The following is a 19031-nucleotide window of genomic DNA, read 5'->3' as shown; positions in this document are numbered from 1 at the left end:
TGAACCTACGAACTGTGAGATTATGACCTGAGCCTAAATCAAGAGTTGGACGCTTAACCAGCTGAGCTACCCAGGTGCCCCTCACTTTTTTTTTTTTTTTTTAACTGTAGCTTTATATAGTAAGTCTTGAAGTCATTCAGTGACAGTCTTTTGGTTGTTCTTCAATATTGTGTTCACTACTGGGTTTCCATAAAATAACTTGCTGGGTTTTTTGTTTGGCATTGCATTGAGTATAGATCATGTTAGAAAGGACTGGCATCATGACAGTATTAAGTTCTCCTATCCATGCACATGAAATATGTTTCTGTTTATTTAGATCTTTGATTTCTTTCCTCAGGGTTTTATGGGTGTCCTCATGTAAATTTTACACATATTTTATTGGATTTATACTTAAGCATTTCATTTGTGGGGGGTGCTAACATAAATTGTACTGTTTTTAATTCCAAATTCCAAATTTTTTATTACTGGTATATAAGAAAGCATTTGACTTTTGTACCTTAAACTTGTACCCGCAATCTTGCTATAATCACTTAATAGTTCCAGGAGGTTTTGTTGTTGATTTTTTGAGATTTTTACAAGCAGGTTTTTACAATCTTTGTAAACAAAGATAATTTCATTTCTTCTCTTCCAATTTGGATGCCTTTTATTTCCTTTTTTTTTTTTCTTCTTGTATTCTGTACGGTGTTGAATGGGAGTGAAGTCTTTTTTTCTCTTGTTCCTGATCTTGGTAGGAAAACACCCAGTTTCTTCTCATTAAGTATGTTAGCTGTAGAGTTTTGCAGATGTTCTTTATCAAATTGAGGATGTATTCTGCTGTTGTTGGATACATTTTTCTATAAATGTTTATTAGATCCAGTTGCTCAATAGTGTCATTCAGTTCAACTATGTCCTTATTGATTTTCTGTTTGCTGGATCTGTCAGTAACTGATAAAGGGGTGTTTAAGTCTCTATAATAACGGATTTGTCTATTTCTCCTCATGATTCGATTCGTTTTTGCCTCAAGTGTTTTGATAGTCTTTTGTTAGGTGCATTCACATTAGGAATTGTTGTCTTCTTCAAGAATTGATCACTTTTTCATTATGTAATGCCCCCCTTTATCCCTGAAAATTATCCTTACTCTGAAGTCTGTTTTGCCTGAAATTAATATAACTACTCCAGTTTTTTTGATTACTCTTAGTACAGTGTACATTCTCCATCCCTTTACTTAAAAAATACATATGTAACATTAAATTTACCATCGTAACTATTCCTTCTAAGTTTGTATTTTGCTGAACTCTTCCCCCCCCCCATTTTATTGAGGTCTAATTGACATAAAATTGCATATATTTAAAGTGTACAGCATGATGATCTGTGTATGCGTTGTGAAATAATTGCCTCAGTCGGGTTAATCAGCATATTCCTCATCTCACATAGTTACCTGTTTTTGCACATGTGCATGTGGTGACAACATTTAAGATCTCTCTTAGCAAATTTCAGCTGTACAATAACTATCTTTACCATGTTGTATATTAGATTCCCTGAATTTCTTCATTTTATAACTGAAGACTCCATCTTCCCCACTCCCCCAGCCCCTTGTAATCACCATTCTACTCTGTTTCTTTGAGTTTGACCTTTTTGTTCGTTTTTTAAGGAGTCCACATAAGGGAGTTTGTGCTTTTATTGTTCCCATTGACAGTCTGAAGTTTTTAAGTTTGTCATAGTCCCATTTGTCTTATTTTTGCTTTAGTTGTTTGCACTTTTTGGTGTCCCCTATCACTTGCAACAACAAGGAATGAACCTTAAGGATATTATTGCTAAGTGAAATAAAACAGTCACCAAAAATCAAGTACATTGCCATCTCCAGTGTTCTGAAGCTCTTCCCCTATATTTGCTTATAGGATTTTTATAGTTTTAGGTATCATGTCTAGGTCTTCAATCCCTTTTGAGTTAATTTTTGTGTGTGGTGTAAGGTAAAGTTTTATTTTCATTCTTTTGCTTCTTAGTCCAGTTTTTCCAACACCCATAAGGGTAAGAAACTGTCTTTTTCCCATTGTGTAGTCTTGACACTATTGTTGAAAATTATTTGGCCATACATGAGGGTTTATATCTGGTTTTTCTTTTCTGTTCCAGTTGTCTATGTATTTGTCTCTCTGCTAATTCCATACTGTCTTGATTACTATTGGTTTGTAGTTTGTTTTCAAATTAAGAAGTATTAGACTTCCAACTTTGTTCTTCTTTTTCAAGATTGTTTTGGTTATTTGGGGTCTCTTCAAATTCTATATAAATTTTGGGATTTGGTTTTTCTATTCCTGCAAAAAATGCCATTGGCATTATGATAGGGATTGCACTGAATCTCTATATGGGTTTGGGTAGTATTGACATTTTAATGTTACTAAGTCTTCTAAGCTACAAGCATGGAATGTCTTACCATCTATTCCTATCTTCTTTGATTTCTTTTGGCAGTGTCTTAACAATTTTCAGTGTATAAATCTACCTCCTTGGTTGGGTTTTTTCTTTTTTTTTTTAATTTTTTTTTTTTAACATTTATTTATTTTTGAGACAGAGAGAGACAGAGCATGAACAGGGGAGGGGCAGAGAGAGAGGGAGACACAGAATCTGAAACAGGCTCCAGGCTCTGAGCTGTCAGCACAGAGCCTGACGCGGGGCTCAAACTCACGGACCGTGAGATCATGACGTGAGCCGAAGTTGGACGCTTAACCAACCGAGCCACCCAGGCGCCCCAGTTGGGTTTTTTTTCTTAAGCATTTTATCCTTTTTGATGCTATAGTAAATGAGATTGCTTTCTTTTTTGATTGTTCAAATGAGCAATCAATAGAACCAATTTTTAAGTGTTCAGTTTGTATCTAAAACTTTGCTGAAATCATATCTTAGTTGTAATAGCCTTTTCTTTTTTAATTCTTTAGAGTTTTCTACACCTAAGATCATCCCTCTGTGAACAGAGATGATTTTGCTTCTTTTCCAATTTGGATACCTTTTGTTATTTATTTTTCTTGTCTAATTGCTCTGGCTATGATTTTAAGTACTTTGTTGAATAGTAGTGGCAAAATGGGCATCCTTGCCTTGGTCCTGATCTTAGAGGGAAAGCTTTCAATTTTTTTCAGCTTCGAATACGTTAACAGTGGGCTTTTCATCATGTATAACATACTGAGGCAGTTTCCTTCTATTCCTAGTTTGGTGAACATGATTATCATGAAACGGTGTTGAGTTTTGTTAAATGCTTTTTCTGTACCAATTGAGATGGTCATTTGGCTTTTGTCCTTCATGTTGCTAACGTGGTATGTTTTCATTGATTGATTTTTGTATGTAGAACCATTCTTGAGTTCCATGTATAAATCTTTGCATTATAGGTATAAAACTTGGTTGTGGCTTATAATCCTTTCAGTGTGCTATTGAGTTTGGTTTGCTAGTATTTTTTCGAAGGTTTTTGTATTAGTATTCATCAGGAATATTGGTCTGTAGTTTTCTCATTGTGTCCATCCCTTTTTTAAAATGTATTTGTGTCCTTTAAGGTGGGTTTCTTGTAGATTATATATAGTTGAGTCTTTTTAAAATTAATTTTTTTATCAAGTTTTATTTTAAAACTTGAGATATAATTGACATGACATTGTGTAAGTTTATTTTTTAAACGCACTAACAGTCTCTGTCTTTCATGTCAGTATATTTAGGCTTTTGATGTTTAAGGAAATTATTGATATAGTTGGATCATAGTTTTGCCATATTTGTTGCTGTTTTTATTCAGTGCCCTTGTTTCTTCTTTTGCTTCCTTTCTTTTTCTGTTTTATCTGTTTTTAACTGAGCATTTTATTTGATTCCACTTTTTCCTCCTCTCTCTGAAATATATTAATCAAAATGTATTTGGTTCCTAGCATTTATTTTTGAATATATTTTTTTAACTTTTTATTATGGAAAATTTCAAGCACACAAAAGTAGAAGTTCCAATTATAAAAAAATGTCAAATTTTTGTTACTCTTCTTTCATGCTTTCCAACCTCAACATTTTTTTAAAATTTCAGGAATAGAATTTAGTGATTTATTTATATATAACATCTAGTGCTTATCCCAACAAGTGACCTCCGTAATGCTCCTTGACCCTTTAGCCTTTACCCCCACTCAACACCTCACCAGCAACCCTCAGTTTGTTCTTTGTAGTTAAGAGTCTCCTATGGTTTGGTTTATCTCCCTCTTCTTTTTTATCTTATTTTTTGCTTCCCTTCCCCTATCATATGATATCTGTCTTTCTCCAACTAACTTATTTCGCTTAGTGTAGCGCTTAGTGTAATACATTCTAGTTTCATCCATGTTGTGCAAATGGCAAGATTTCATTTTTTTTTTAATCGCCAAGTAATATTCCATTGTATATCTATATACCACATCTTCTTTATGCATTCATCAGTCAGTGGACATTTGGGCTCTTTCCATACTTTGGCTGTTGTTGATAGTACTGCTGTAAACATTGGGGTGCATGTGCCCCTTCAAATCAACACTCCTGTATCCTTTGGATAAATACCTAGTTGTGCAATTGCTGGGTTGTAGTGTAGCTCTATTTTTAATTTTTTGAAGAACCTCCATACTGTTTCCAGAGTAGCTGCACCAGTTTGCATTCCTATTAACAGTGCAAAAGGGTTCCTCTTTCTCCACATCCTTGTCAACATCTGTTGTTGCCTGAGTTGTTAATTTTAATCATTCTGACAGGTGTGAGGTGTATATCATTGTGGTTTTGATTTGTATTTCCCTGATGATGAGTGATGTTGAGCATTTTTCATGTGTCAGACAATTGGATGTCTTCTTTGGAAAAGTGTCTATTCATGTCTTTTGCCCATTTTTTCGGTGGATTATTTGGGTTTTTGAGGTGTTGGGTTTGATAAGTTCTTTATAGATTTTGGATACTAACCCTTTATCTGATATGTCATTTGCCAGTATCTTTTCCCATTGAGTCTACAGTGTACATTTACAACTTTTCGAAGTGTACTTTTAAGGAGACTGTACTAATCAGGGATAGTGCAATTACCTTATGACAGAGTATTCCCAATTTCTCCTTCTCATTCCATATAATATTACTGTCATTAGTTTCACTAATCCATAAGCTATAATCACTGAATACATTATTGCTGCTGTTATTTTGAACAAACTGTTACAGCTAGATCAATTAAGAATAAGAAAAGTAAAATATATTCTACTTTCATTATTCTTTAATACTCTTTCTTTCTTTACAAAGATACAGATTTCTTACCTATGTCATTTTCCGTTCTTCTGGTAAATATTTTATTTTAACATTTCTTGGATGGCAGGTCTACTGTTGACAAATTCTGTTAATTTTTGTTTTCTGAGAAAGTCTGTATTTCTCCACATTTGAATAATAATTTCACTGGATGCAGAATCCTAGATTTTTTTCTTTCAACGTTTAAAATATTTTACTTTCACTCTTCTTGTTTGCATGACTTTTGAAAAGAAGCTCAATGCAGTTCTTATCTTTGCTTGTCTGTGGGTGAGGTCGCCCCCCTCCCCATCTTCTTTCAAGATTTCTTCTTTCTCTTTGATCTTTTGCATTTTGAAAATGATATGCCTAGCTGTAGATTTTTTGGTATTAATCCTTCTTTATGTTCTCTGAGCTTCCTGCATGTGTGGTTTGGTATCTGACATTAATTTTGAGAAATTCTCAGTTGTTGCTTCAAGTGTTTTTTCTGTTCCTTTGTCTCTTTGCCTTGTGGTATTCTCATTATGCATACATTACAGGTTTTGTAATTGCCTCATAGTTCTTGGATAGTCAGTTATATTTTATTTTTTATTTTTCTCTGCATTTCAGTTTTGAAAATTTCTATCGATATTTCTTTAGGCTTACTGGTTCTCTCCTTGGCCATGTCCAGTGTATTCATGAGCCCATCAAAGGCATTGTTAGTTTCTGTTACAGTGATTTTGATTTCTGGCATTTACTTTTGACTCTTTTTAAAAAAGTTTCCATCTCTCTCTGCTTATATTACCCATCTGTTTTTGTGTTACCTACTTTTTCCATTAGAGCCTTTACTATATTAATCAATTGTTTTAAATTCCTGGTCTGATAATTTGAACATCTCCACTAAATTTCAGTGATTCTGATGCCTGTTATGTGTAGTCACACTTTAATTTTAGTCTTTTAGTATTTTTTTGTAAATTTTTTGTTGAAAGCTGGTTATATATTCACTAAAAGTTATTTAGGTAATAGGTCTTTTTTAGGGCTTGACCTTTACAAATGCTTTTTCAGTTTTTTAATCCTCCTCCCCTCTCATAGGTGAGATAAGAAGGCTAGAAGGGGCTAGAGTTTTATATCTCTCTTCTCACACATAGGAAGAGGTTAGAATTGGGTATTTCTTTTTCCCCACATCTAAGTTTAGAGAAGGCTAGAATTGGGTATTTCTTTTCCTCCAGTTCAGTTGCTCTGGTAGAATAGTTTTCTTTGAGGGCAGGTCTTAACAGAATACTCTGGGGTGCCTGGGTGGCTCAGTCGGTTAAGCTCCGGCTTCATCTGAGGTCATGATCTCACGGTTTGTGGGTTCGAGCCCCGCATTGGGCTCTGTGCTGACGGCTCAGAGCCTGGAGCCTGCTTTGGATTCTGTGTCTCTCTCTCTTTCTGCCTCTCCCCACTCACACTCTATCTCTCTCAAAAATAAATAAACATAAAAAAAAAAAAAAAAAACCCAAGCAAAACAGAATACTCTTGGGCCTGTTTTAAATGTTTCATCTCCTCTCCATATATTTCCTAGATTTTCACTGTAAGGACCTGGTAGGGCTCCTAGAAATAAAACTGAGAAACATGTGGAGGCCCCTTCTGGAATTCTTAACTCCCAGACTTGTTCATACTGCTCCTCTGTCCATTACAGTTTAGGTTTTCCTCTTCTGGTACTGACTCCAGAGGCAGTTTCTGCTCCTGGGTTTCTGCTCCAGTAAGCTGTGATTCTGTATATGTGCCTGTTTCCAGTTTTTAAGGCAGTGGTTTGCCACGTGAGCCCTCAATTCTTTAATGGATTTAAGAAGAGTTGTTGACTTTTTTCAGTTTGTTCAGCTCTGTGAAGATGGGAAGGATGACTTCCAAGCTCCTTACATACTGGGCTGGAGACCAGAAGTCCTTCCTTTGCTCATTTTGGCTTTTTATTGTTGACTAGAGTTCTTTATTCTGGATACAGATTCCTTATCAGATATATGATTTACAAATGTTTTCTCCAATGGGTAGGGCAGTTGGGAGAAGCCTTGTTGGCTATAGTAAGGATTTTGGCTTTAACTCTCTTCAAGGTAGGGAGCCACTGGAGGTTTTAAGCAGAGAAATCTCATAGTCTATCGTATATTTTAAAACGTGAAGATCACTCTGCCTGCTTTGTTGAACATAGATGGAAGGTGAACAGAGGGAAGCTGAAAGACTTGCACTAGAGAGGTAGTGAGAAATGATTACACCCTGGAGATACACACACACCCCATGTATTTTTATTGTTTTTTGTAGTGAGATAATTGTAAATATACCTGCAATTGTAGAAGTAATACAGAGAGATACCATGTACCCTTTACCCAGTTTCCCTCAGTGGTAACATCTTACAAAATATAGCACAGCATCACAGTCAGGATCTTGACATTAATACAATCCACCAGTCTTGTTGAGATTTCCCCAGATTTACTTGTGTGTGTGTGTGTGTGTGTGTGTGTGTGTGTGTGTACTTCTATACAGTTTTATTATATGTGTAGTTTTGTGTATTCACTAGAACAGTTCCATCATCACAAGGATCCTCTTATAACCATACTTATTTTTCTCCCTGCCATTCCTCCACTCTTAACCCCTAATTTAAAACCCTTGCAACAACCAGCAATCTGTTTCCCATATCTATAACTTTGTTATTTCAAGAACGTTTATCAATGAAATAAATAGTGTACGTAACCTTTTGGGATTGGCTTTATTTGCTCAGCATAATTCTCTGGAGATTCATTAAAGTTGTTGCATATGTCAATAATTAGTTTTTTTCTATTGCTGAGTAGTATTTCATAGTATAGTATACTATGGTTTGTTTATCCATTCACCCTTTGAAAGACATCTGGTAGCTATTCTGAATAATATGGCTATGAACATTCATCCATAGGTTTTTGTGTGAACATAAATTTCCGTTTCTGTGGGGTAAGTGCCCAAGAGTGCAATTGCTAAAAGCTTGGAAAATTATATAAATTTTTTTTTTTTTTTAGATTTTAGAGATTGTGGGGCTCCAGCTCATAACCCCAAGATCAAGAGTCTCATGCTCTACTGACTAAGACAGCCAGGTGCCCCTTGGATATATTTTGAAGGTAGAACCCAGCAGGATTTTTTGACAGATTGAATGTGAGGTCAGAGAGAAAGAGGATTCAAAATTGAAATTTCTTTGTAGAAGATTTTAAGCCTACCTGAGCAGTATGTATTTTATATCTAATTCACAATTTAGATTATTTATTTATATATGTCTAATTATAGTAATGTAGAAGAAAAATGTTATAGTAAACTTCCAGAACATTAGTTGATATTAGAAAGTCCACTATATATACAGTGTGTGTGTGTGTGTGTGTGTGTGTGTGCGCGTGTGTGCGTGTGCGTGTGTGTATGCATGCGTGCGTGCTAAGTTGTGAAAAAGATTGAATATATAAAGAATTTTCTTTCCTTGGCTTCTAGAACAAAAGATGGCAAACTGTGTGCCTGTTGCCTCTTTTTGTAAATAAAGTTTTATTGGGATATACATAGCCACCCATTCCTTTGCATATTGTTGACTGCTTTTCTTTTCTGACTGTAGAGTTGAATAATTGCAACAGAGACTGTGGGCTGCAAGCCTAAAGTATTTATAATCTGGCCCTTTATAGAAAATGTTGACTGACCCTTATTCTAATGTATTATTTTGGTGATTCATCTTTTACAGCTTTGCTCATTCTCAGTTTCTTGTATGATTCCTTTTCATCTGTCTGCCTAAATGTTCATATTCTCCAGGATCTTCTTCAGAATATCTTACCTGTCTTGGGGCTTATGTGACACCATCGTCTAGGTTTTTACTACCTAACCAGTTTCTTTTTTAGTGTTCTTTTATAGACTTTTCTGCTCCTGGAGACTCTGGCTACTTCCTTCTTATTTTACAGGCAATTTTATCTATTCCTGTAGCTTCAAGAACCATCTAGACCTCTTGCTAGAGGATAAGATGAACATATCAGATTGCTTTCTGGACCTTTCCATATCTGTGTCCTTCAGTCATTTAAAGCTAAACGTGTCCCAAACTGAACTCATTCCTTCCTTCTTCCAAAACAGCTTCCTAGGCCAGTGAACTCTATTGCCATGTTAATAGTCACATGAGTCAGAAGTTTGATAGTTATCACTCCCCTCCTTCCATTTACCAAAGCAGTAGCAGTATGTGATCAAATAACTGTTGATCTGCCTCTCAGAGCCATTCTCTTCCTTCTGTCTTGACTCTTTCTACCTCCGTACAGGTCTTAGTTTAATTTATCTTCTCCTTAAAAACAAAAAACTTTTTTTTGATAACCAGTGATCTTCCCAAAACAAATCTCTTGCTTAGAACATATTAGTGGTTCTTCATGGCTTGTAGTATTCAAACTTTTTAGCATTATATTTAAAACTTTCCACCAGGTCTCTTTCCCAAATTTTTCAAGGTACTAATAAGCAAAATTTTTATAGGTCCAAATCCCCATTTACCCTATTGCACTATCTGAGTGACCTACAGTTTCCACATTGTATTGTAATTGTTTGGTTTGCTTACCCATTGAAAACTGTGAGGACTATGAATTTTTATATGCTCAGAGCCCTGGCTCTGACACATAATTAGCTTCAAAATATTTGTTGTACACAGGGAATTATTTTGAGGTGACATTCTAGCCAACTGTAGGGTCTTTGGGGGTATCTGAATTTACTCTGGAATCAAAGATTTAGAAATGGATTGAAATAAACACTTTTTCAGTCCTAGTGTGATTTCAGAAGAAGGATGATGGAACTTTAGGTAATTTGTTTCTGAAGAAGAAGGTATGTTTTGGAAAAAATAGCCTTTGAAGCAAAACTTTTTTTTTTTTTTTTAAGTTTATCGATTTTGAGAGAGAGAGAGAGAGTAAGCAGGGGGGAGTCAGAGATAAAGAGAAAGAGAGAGAATCCCAAGCAGGATCCACACTGTTGTCAGTGCAGAGCCCAATGCAGGGCTCAAACTCACCAACTGAGAGATCATGACTTGAGTGGAAAACAAGAGTTGGACGCTTAACCGACTGAGCCACCCAGCACCCCTGAAGCAAAACTTTTGAAGTCAGTCCTATTTTACTAGATTTTATGAAAATGGAACTTTCTATGGTAGGAAAGATCCAGTGGAATGAAATTTGGTGAAGAAGAGAAGATGATAGCCATATGCTGCCTACCTGACATCTACAGTATTATTAAGCTTTCTGGTTGTTACTTCACCTAAAAGTTAGCTTTTCCTTTATTGAATTTTACATAGGGTATGTAAAGTACCCTTTAGGGATTCCCTTGACATAGTGCTTTTAGCTTTGGAAGTACCCCTCTCCCCCCCCCCCCCCTTTTTAAAGTGTGAGATGTCAAATGATGTAAAAATGAACAATAGCCCCTGTCTACTTTAGAGGAGGATATATGTTAATGGCTATTGGTTAAACCAAAAGGATAATTTTTCCTTTAAATGTACCTTTCAGGTTTTCTTATACTTGTGTGTTATTTATTCCATCTTGAGCAGTCTTTTTGTTTTCTCTTATTTTGTTTTAGGTGGGAATGATAAGAATAGTTTACATGTAAGTTTTTATCTTTTCTGTATTGGAAAAATTTTGCCTTTATAGACAGGTTGTTTTTCTACAATGGATTTAAAATTTTTAACTATGATCTTGTAGTAAGAAGTAGATTTTACATTGCAACCCAGTGCACAGAAAAATAACTGAAGTAAGTTTGATGAAAAAGTCCTTAGTCTTACTGTATTAAACTTCTTATTCTTTTCTCCTTACCCACCCCCTTCTCATTTCCTTATTGGCTGATCCCACAGTTTGAGAATACTGGTCTACAGCAAGTTGTAAGGCAGAAGAAATTATAAAAACAGGGAATTTACTCTGTGAAAGACAAAGTAACCAGCCTTGAGAGCTCCGTCTCTGATACAGAAAGATACAAAATTCAGCTTTTCTTAAGGCACATGTATAGTAAGTTAGTTGGACAAGTTGTGTGAGTGTGTGTTGTGTTTCCCTACAGTGACTACAATGTAGTTAGTATCTGATTTCTATAAGGTACTTTTTGAAACACATTCTTTTACATGACACTATTGAACTACAGTTTACAAAAGTAAAAACCAAGAAAGTATATACTAAATTCTAAAATATTGGTAGGTGCTGCAGGAATTTAGAGATTAGAGAAGATTAGTGTGAGTTGGAACAGCTGGGGATAGCCTTGTGAAAGAGGTGGGAGTTGAATAGGAACTTCAAGCATGGATAGAATGTGTGTAGGTGGAAGGGAGGGATCAAGACATTCCAGTGATGATGTGATCAGTGGTTTAGAATTGGGAATGAGATAATATGGTCAGAAAGAGTGAGAAGTGGGATCTAGTTATGATCATGTTGGTTATGAGTGGAAGATAAGATGAAGCTGATAATAAGGAACCAGAATATGAAGTGATTTAGACTTTATCTGGTAGGAAATGGGGAAATCGCTGTCTCTCATAATTTACTTTGCTAATAACATTGCTGCTCCAGATCTCTTGGTGCTGTTTACTTGCTGTATCTTTTTCCATCCTTTTACTTTCAAGCTGTTGGTGTCTTTGAATCTAAAGTGTGTGTATCATAGAGAGAATATAGTTGGAGCTTGCTTTCTTATCGAGTCTGCCATTCTCTGCCTTTGATTGTGTGCTTAGTTAATTACATTTTATGTGGTTTTTGTTATGGTTGGAATTACCTGTGCCATGTTGCTTTTTGTTTGCTTACCTCTCATGGTTTTGTTTCTCTGTTCTCATGTATGGCCTTCGTTTTTTAAGGTGCCATTTGTAGGTCCAGGTTTGATTTTTTTTTTTTTTGTGTTAGTATTACATAAATTATTTTCTTTAAAAAAATTTTTTTTTACATTTATTTATTTTTGAGAGAGAGAGAGAGCGCACAAGTGGGGGAGGAGCAGAGAGAGAGGGAGACACAGAATCCAAAGCAGGCTCCAGGCTCTGAGCTGTCAGCACAGAGCCCGACACAGGGCTCAAACTCACAAACGGCGAATTCATGACCTGAGCCGAAGTTAGATGTGCAACTGACTGAGCCACCCAGGAGCCCCTTCTATCATCTAAGAACTGGAGCCCACTCTGTTCTAGGATAGTTCTGCTGATTAGGCTCCTCATCTGCTGTGCAACCTCCAGCCCCTCTTTTTTTGGCTTTTTTTTTCTAACCATAAAGCATTTTTTCCATCCAGATTCCCAGGTATATTAACTTTTATGTTTTGTAGCTCTTCTAATTCACTATTTTACCTGAAATTTTATATTTCCTGATCATATAGCTGGTACTTTTTAATATTTTTTCTGTTATGTAATTTGCCTTTGTTAACTGGACTTTTGACAGCCAAGTATATTGTTGGAATGTATCTTCTTTGTTAATATATACTCTTTGAATTTATTACTGCAAAAACTTATGTTGTTAGGAAGCCATCATATTATTTGATGGTTTCTTTTTATGAAGAATGAACATAACTTTGAAACTCCCCAAAGGAAAAATTATTTGTGTGGTTTATAAATTTATCAAGACTGTACAGTTTCTGGGATGTCCTATTATAACTCTGTAAAACTTAGCAACTGAACCTTTCTTATGGGGCTCTCAGAATTTTTTTTTTTTTTTTTACCATATCTTGGAAGATAGTGGGGCTTGTAAGAGCTCTTTGCACCCAAATTTATGTGTTTAGTGAGAAGCTTGATTTTTATATTAGTTGTGAAAGATTCCAGTAGTAATAGCTCATTCCAGGTATCTCTGTCGTAATATAGATCACTGCTTCTCAAGCTATTAGTTGTGAAGTATTAGTTAAAAAAATTTCCAGTTCATCAGACTGATATTTTTGTAAAATAAAATACAAATCAATTACTAGAAAAGTGAAATTAAAAAATACAAAATATAGGCCCCACTCTTAAGATTCATAAATATGAAATTATTCTGTCAAATTGCTGTGAAAGATTCTAAGCACTTATTCTCAATTTCTGTGTTTATCTTATCGCAAGGCAGTAGTAAATAGTTCATAGACTAATAACAAATAGTTTGCAGGTCAGTACAGACCATACTTTTTATCTTGTTTAGAAAATTTTTGTTACTGTTTTAGTTTTTAAATTTTTAATTGAAGTATAATTGACATAATATTATATTAATTTCAAGTGTACAACATAGTGATTTGACAGTTCTATACATTATGAAATTCTTACCACGATAAGTGTATTACGGTATTATTGACTATATTCCCTGTGCTGTACTTTTCATCCCTATGATTTATTTATTCTACAGTGGGCACTTTGTACCTCTTAATCCCCTTCACCTATGTTGCCCAGCCTCCCAACCCCTAGACCATACTTTTTAGTAACCTATCCATGGCCTGTTCTTTGTAGTGTTTATTGTTATGAAATTTTAGTATCGTAGTCAATATGGTGAATAGCATTTATCCTTTAAAAAATATTTTCATGTGTTTCCTTTTCAGAACCGAGAGCTCCAAATCATGAGAAAGCTAGATCACTGTAACATAGTCCGATTGCGTTATTTCTTCTACTCAAGTGGTGAGAAGGTAGGTCTTGAAGAAAGTGTGTACTGAATATTGTGATAGACTTGTTATTCTAAAAATAGTCCTTGTTCTGCACCCGATCCCCCACCCTGGCCCAGTGAGTGAAACAGTTTTGCTAATATTAAATGGAAGAATTCTAAAGCATAAGCCCTAGTAATCCTGAGCTCAAGACATAATCATTGACTACCAGTAGTTATATCAGAAAATGTTAATGAGATGATAAAGGGAAATGAATTTTGAAGAATTTTCTTTTTTGGAACATTTGTCTTTAGTTCTTTACACACACACACACAAACACACACACTCATACACACACATATATTTATTTATTTTTTAAACTTCTGCGTTCCTTATGCGTTTCTGGAGCCACATGATAGTTCTAGTTGTTTATTAGAGGGTGGAAAATGATGTCATTTTGTTAAGTGGAAGTATTGGAGGGAAAGGGGAACAGGAGGACTTTAGTAGGACCAGAATGAGACTTCAACATTGGGAGGCAAATTTAACCTATCCTTGGTGAGGGAGAAAGTTAGAAAGGTACAGTATTACAGAGCTTGTTATACATGGTCATTATTTATGATTGCATTTAATTTTGTGAAAGCAAAGGATAATTTAAGAAGACCATGTACTGTGAATCCCTGACCCTTTTGGTTTTTCTCTTCAAATAATAATAATTAATGTCATTGTGCTCCCTGGAGATGGAAGCACAGAAAGTCTGTTTCTTCTGTTTTACCTTCTTCTTTCTGCCTGTTCACTGTCCCTTCTTCCTAGATTCAGTATTTTCCTTAAATTTCTACTTTACTGGTTTCTGGTGAGGGGGGAGACCAGAAAGTTAACAAACCACTTAATCTTTTTGGCTAAATAAATATGACTTTGGATAGGCTCATTTGATATTTTTGACGTCAAGTTGCACATATTATCTTAAGTTCCTAGATCTATAATCCCTCTTGATTACTAAGCCCAGTGTTCTTTTTACTTCATGTAACTATTTCCCAGTGTATCAGAGTTTAATCATTTTCCATTAAATTTTAGTTAGGTTATTTCCTTAGAAGTTATTTTTTTCATGACAGAGCCTGTAATATGGGAAGATGCCTATGTCTTAAGCCAAGACTGTGATATACATTCTGTAGATACATAAATGTTATTTATATATTTGTGTGTGCGTGTGTGTGTGTGTGTGTGTGTGTGAGAGTGTGAGTCACAGCTAATGTTTTAGCAATGATAATTAGCAAATTGGTTCCTTTGTGACTCTTGTTTCTCAGGTGCTTGTATTAGGGATTGTAAGCCTTTATAAGTATTTGAGCTCTTTTGTTTCTAAAGCCAATTATGAGGTTCATGCCACTTTTTTTTTTTTTTCTTAAAAACCTAGCAAACAGCATGTTATGTCTTTAATCTTATTTGTTTTGATGTCTTTACTTTTTCCTGACCCTTCCCAAATAAAATTATGGAACATCTGTTATGTTCACAGCACTCTTACAATGGAATTTTGCATCCTCATGACTTTTTGTTGTTAGATGCTAGACATAATAATACCTCAGGGAGGAAAGTAGAGGTCGGAATTATCAAAGCCCCTAAACATTTTCTCCTGATTACTTTATTAGCTCTCCCTATATGGCAGATACTGTTTTTAGTACTTTACAAATATTAACTCATTTAATGCTTACAAATATAAAGAGCAGAAAAAGAAGAATATCAAACTTTTGAATATAAGGCTGTGTTTGTGGTGGCATCAAAAGGCTTACCTATCTGGTTTTGGTCTGGTGGAAGCCCTGATCACAGTCTGCCCTCACCCTCACTTAATTCTGCCTTGGTAGTGACAGTGGACTATTATTTGTGTACCCCAATGGATGATTTTCCTCCCTGTTGCTGTTTAGAGCTGCTTATTATTAAAAATGGTCTTATAGATAAAGAGCAATTGAGAAGTTATTAAAGGAGGTTAACCAGAAGGACAGTGAACCTCTATTATAAAAAAGAAACTATAATGTTTTATTTATCTCAGAACTTTCTCTTGAGCATTGTAAATTTTTCATAGTGAAAAAAAGATTCCTCTTAATTTTGGATAGCTTCATTAACAAAACAGAAAGGGGAAAAAAAAGTTGTGATATATTGCTGAAAATAATGATCCTTCCTTAACAAAAAGAGGTTTTCTGAAGATATGCAGAAATACACAGGTGCAGGACCTCCCATGATCTTCTAGCCACCGAAAAGATGATTTCTTCTTGCTTTCCTCACCATCTCTACTTCCATTCTTCTGAATTGTTCTGGCAGGGCTAACATTACTCAAGAGACCAGGTAATAAACTAATATGTCCCATATGAAAAGACGGGTTCTGCTCTAAGGTTGAGAGTTCAGGTTTGTTCTGTTGTTGTTGTTGTTTTTAAATATTTATTTATTTTGAGCAAGAGAGGAGAGAACGCTAGTTAGGGAGGGGCAGAGAGAGAAGGGGAGAGAGAACTGAAGCAGCCTCCACGCTCAGCATGGAGCCTGAGGCAGGGCTTGATCCCACAATCTATGAGATCGTGACTGAGGCGAAATCAAAACTCAGACATTAACCAACTGAGCCACCCAAGTACCCCAGGAGCTTAGGTATGTTATTACCAGTTCTGACTCTCCAACAGTAGATTACTGAGAGTGAACTTAGAACTACAGTTGTAGAAAGAGATCTAAATGTCTTAGGAAATTCTTACAGATCTTTAAAGATGATTTCTGTCTGAAGAGAAGCTTGGTGTACTGCCTGTGTGTGTGCGTGTGTGTGTGTGTGTGTGTTTATGTTTATATATATAAAAATTTGGGGGGGAGGAAGTAACAAGTTAATAGTTTTGAGATGTCTCTGGGACAAGCAAATAGAAATACCCATTAGATACATGTATGATTTCACGTGTAGTGGTGGTGGTGGTGTCAGGAAGTGGGGTGCTAAGTGGAGAAATGATATTGACAAAGTTGGGTTGATAGAGTTGTGTAGCCATGTGATAGAGCTCTTAGGAGTTCTGGGAGAGGGGCTGTTTGAGACCAGCACAGCAAAGAGCCAGCAGTTTGCCAAGTATTGTCTGCTGGTCCTAGAATGTGTTGAGGGTGAGAAGAGTCCTCATTTGAGAGAGCTGTAGGGAAACCATTGCCTTTGGGTGGGATCCAGTGGATCTGGGGAAAAGCAGTGTAAGGGCAAAGCAGTATAAAAAGCCTCCATGAAGAGACTGGATTCAAAAGAGTTCCTTTTTGGGGTTTCAGAGACCTTAGGGGACCATCTGGACAGGAGATCAGTGGTCAGAACAGGAGCCCAAAGGAGATGTGAGGAGGCAGTTAGGGGGATGATTTTAGAAATTTTGAGGTTGAGAAAGAGCAGAATTCAGTGTTTCAAGATTATAAGGATGAAAGACTTAGTTGATGTATGAGTTCAGATATGAAATATTTTGTAACCTTTTCATCGTCATCATTATCTCTCTACCGTTTTCTGTCTCTTCTATGCCTATTGTCTCACTTCTGTTTAGTCTCCTCCATCTACTTTCTGGGTTTTTGCTCCTTTTACTCTGGGTTCTGGGTCTCTCTATGTTTTGGTCTGGGTTTCTGTCCCTCTTTCTTGGTCTATGTCACCCCCTCATTTCTTTTCCCTCTTTAACTCTGGTGTGTGTCTTTTGCTCTCTCTCTTGGTTACTCCCTCTGTGGATTTCAGCCTCATCTCTGGGTTTGTGTACTCTTCTTTCATTGGGTTTCTACCCATCTTTCGTTGAATGCCTGATCCTTCCAAATCTTTATATAGATTCTCATCTGTCCTGAGCCTTCTTCATTCTCTTTCTATCCTGACTTTTAACTTCTACATCTCTACATATCTCATTCTATTTGTACATGTTTTACAAAATTGTATGAATAATTATTTATAACCTTATTAAATATTGGAGATTTCATAATATTTCTGGTTATTGGTTATATAGTATGTATTTCACTGAGTTGTTGAACTGCATAATACCCCCTAACTACTCCCACATTGTTATTTTTAATTTTAAAATTATAGCTAAGCTATCCCAAAGCTTCATCATAATTTTTGTCCATAAGCACTCTTCAGTTGTGGATGAAGTTAGAGTAGGATTGCTGTAATACTTGGCAGATATTTCCACTGATCACAGTTTGAAAGGTTATATCTGTTTTGGTGAACTTGTCTTTATTTTGCTCCACTCTGCCATTTTAAACAGTATTTTTATTTAGGGATTATGAATAATCAGCTTTTAGCATATAACTGAGGAAAGGAGTAACCAGGATGACTAAAAGAAGGAGGAATTAAGTCAGAACAGAGACCAGAGGTGTTACTTAGTCTTAGTGGTAGTCTTCTGATTGGAATTACTAGTGTTTGCTATAGTAACTAGAGCATCATGTAGTCAATTAGTATACTTTAGATTACCCAGTAGGTTGTAGTAACTCTGATTTAGTTCAGAAAAAATAGCACTCTTTCTCCTTGACCAGAGGAAAAATGGGATTTTTGAATGTTTTGAAAGTCTAGGCTTAATATACTTTTGTGAATTCTGAGTACCCTAGAGAATGGTGTTTTTTCATTATCAGTATTTGGCAGTAGAAATTCATTTCCCCCTAAATAAAATTTTATGAAGAACCCCTATTCTATAAATAGAACAGATAAAAAGGAAAATTGCTTTGGTTCAAACTGGGGTATGGGGCCAGCTGACTTTGCTTTTCCTGAGTTGCAGCTCACCTCTGTAGAACCCTAGGACTCTGAAGGACATAGTATGTAAAGCACATTGTGTCTTTACAGGAGCCTTAAATTTTATTTAAATTAATTTTTTAAGAAAAATTTTTATAAGTAAACTTACGTGTGAAAATATCTTACCTTTGTTCATCATAGATTGATTACTTGGATAATAAAGAAATTGCCTTCCTTAAAATAAAACTCTCCCTCTACTTGCATGAGAGGCAGTTTAAATAGCAAGGATGACAAATTGATTTCATTCCTCATATTAACTTTGTTCTATTGATAGTAACTGTGTAGAGGGCTGTATGCAGAGGAAGATTCTACCACTGCTTTTGGGATCAGAGAGAAGAATGCTGTGCTTGATTATGCCTGTTTGTCACTAGCCCTGGAGAGGAAAGGGTAGGAGTGAATCTGTTCTGAAAATTAAAGAGCACTAGCTGGATTTGCATCCCAATTCTGCCACTTGATAGCAGTATGACTGGGCAAGATACTTACTGTAGTAAGCCCTTTCCCCTTCTCATCTATACAGTAAGGGTTTTGTAAGAAAAAAGTGTAATAAGTTTAAGTGCTTATCATAGCACTTGGCATATAATTAACA

The 19031-nt window shown here is 35.6% G+C and overlaps 1 protein-coding gene across 3 annotated transcripts in view; it reads left to right on the top strand.

Annotated features, from left to right (window-relative positions):
• The window catches only part of GSK3B (glycogen synthase kinase 3 beta), a 193846-nt gene that overhangs the window by 74099 nt on the left and 100716 nt on the right, over positions 1-19031 (top strand). For all 3 annotated transcript variants that reach the window (XM_019448478.2, XM_019448477.2, XM_019448479.2), the window contains exon 3: positions 13663-13746. In XM_019448478.2, the coding sequence (XP_019304023.1) occupies positions 13663-13746 (84 nt within the window). The remainder of the gene's footprint in view (positions 1-13662; positions 13747-19031) is intronic.

This window comes from Panthera pardus, unplaced genomic scaffold (assembly GCF_024362965.1).
Source record: "Panthera pardus isolate Hobbes unplaced genomic scaffold, ASM2436296v1 HiC_scaffold_16, whole genome shotgun sequence".
Classification (NCBI taxonomy): domain Eukaryota; kingdom Metazoa; phylum Chordata; class Mammalia; order Carnivora; family Felidae; genus Panthera; species Panthera pardus.
The sequence above is the reverse complement of the archived record's forward strand: the minus strand, read 5'-3'. Positions and strand labels throughout refer to the sequence as shown.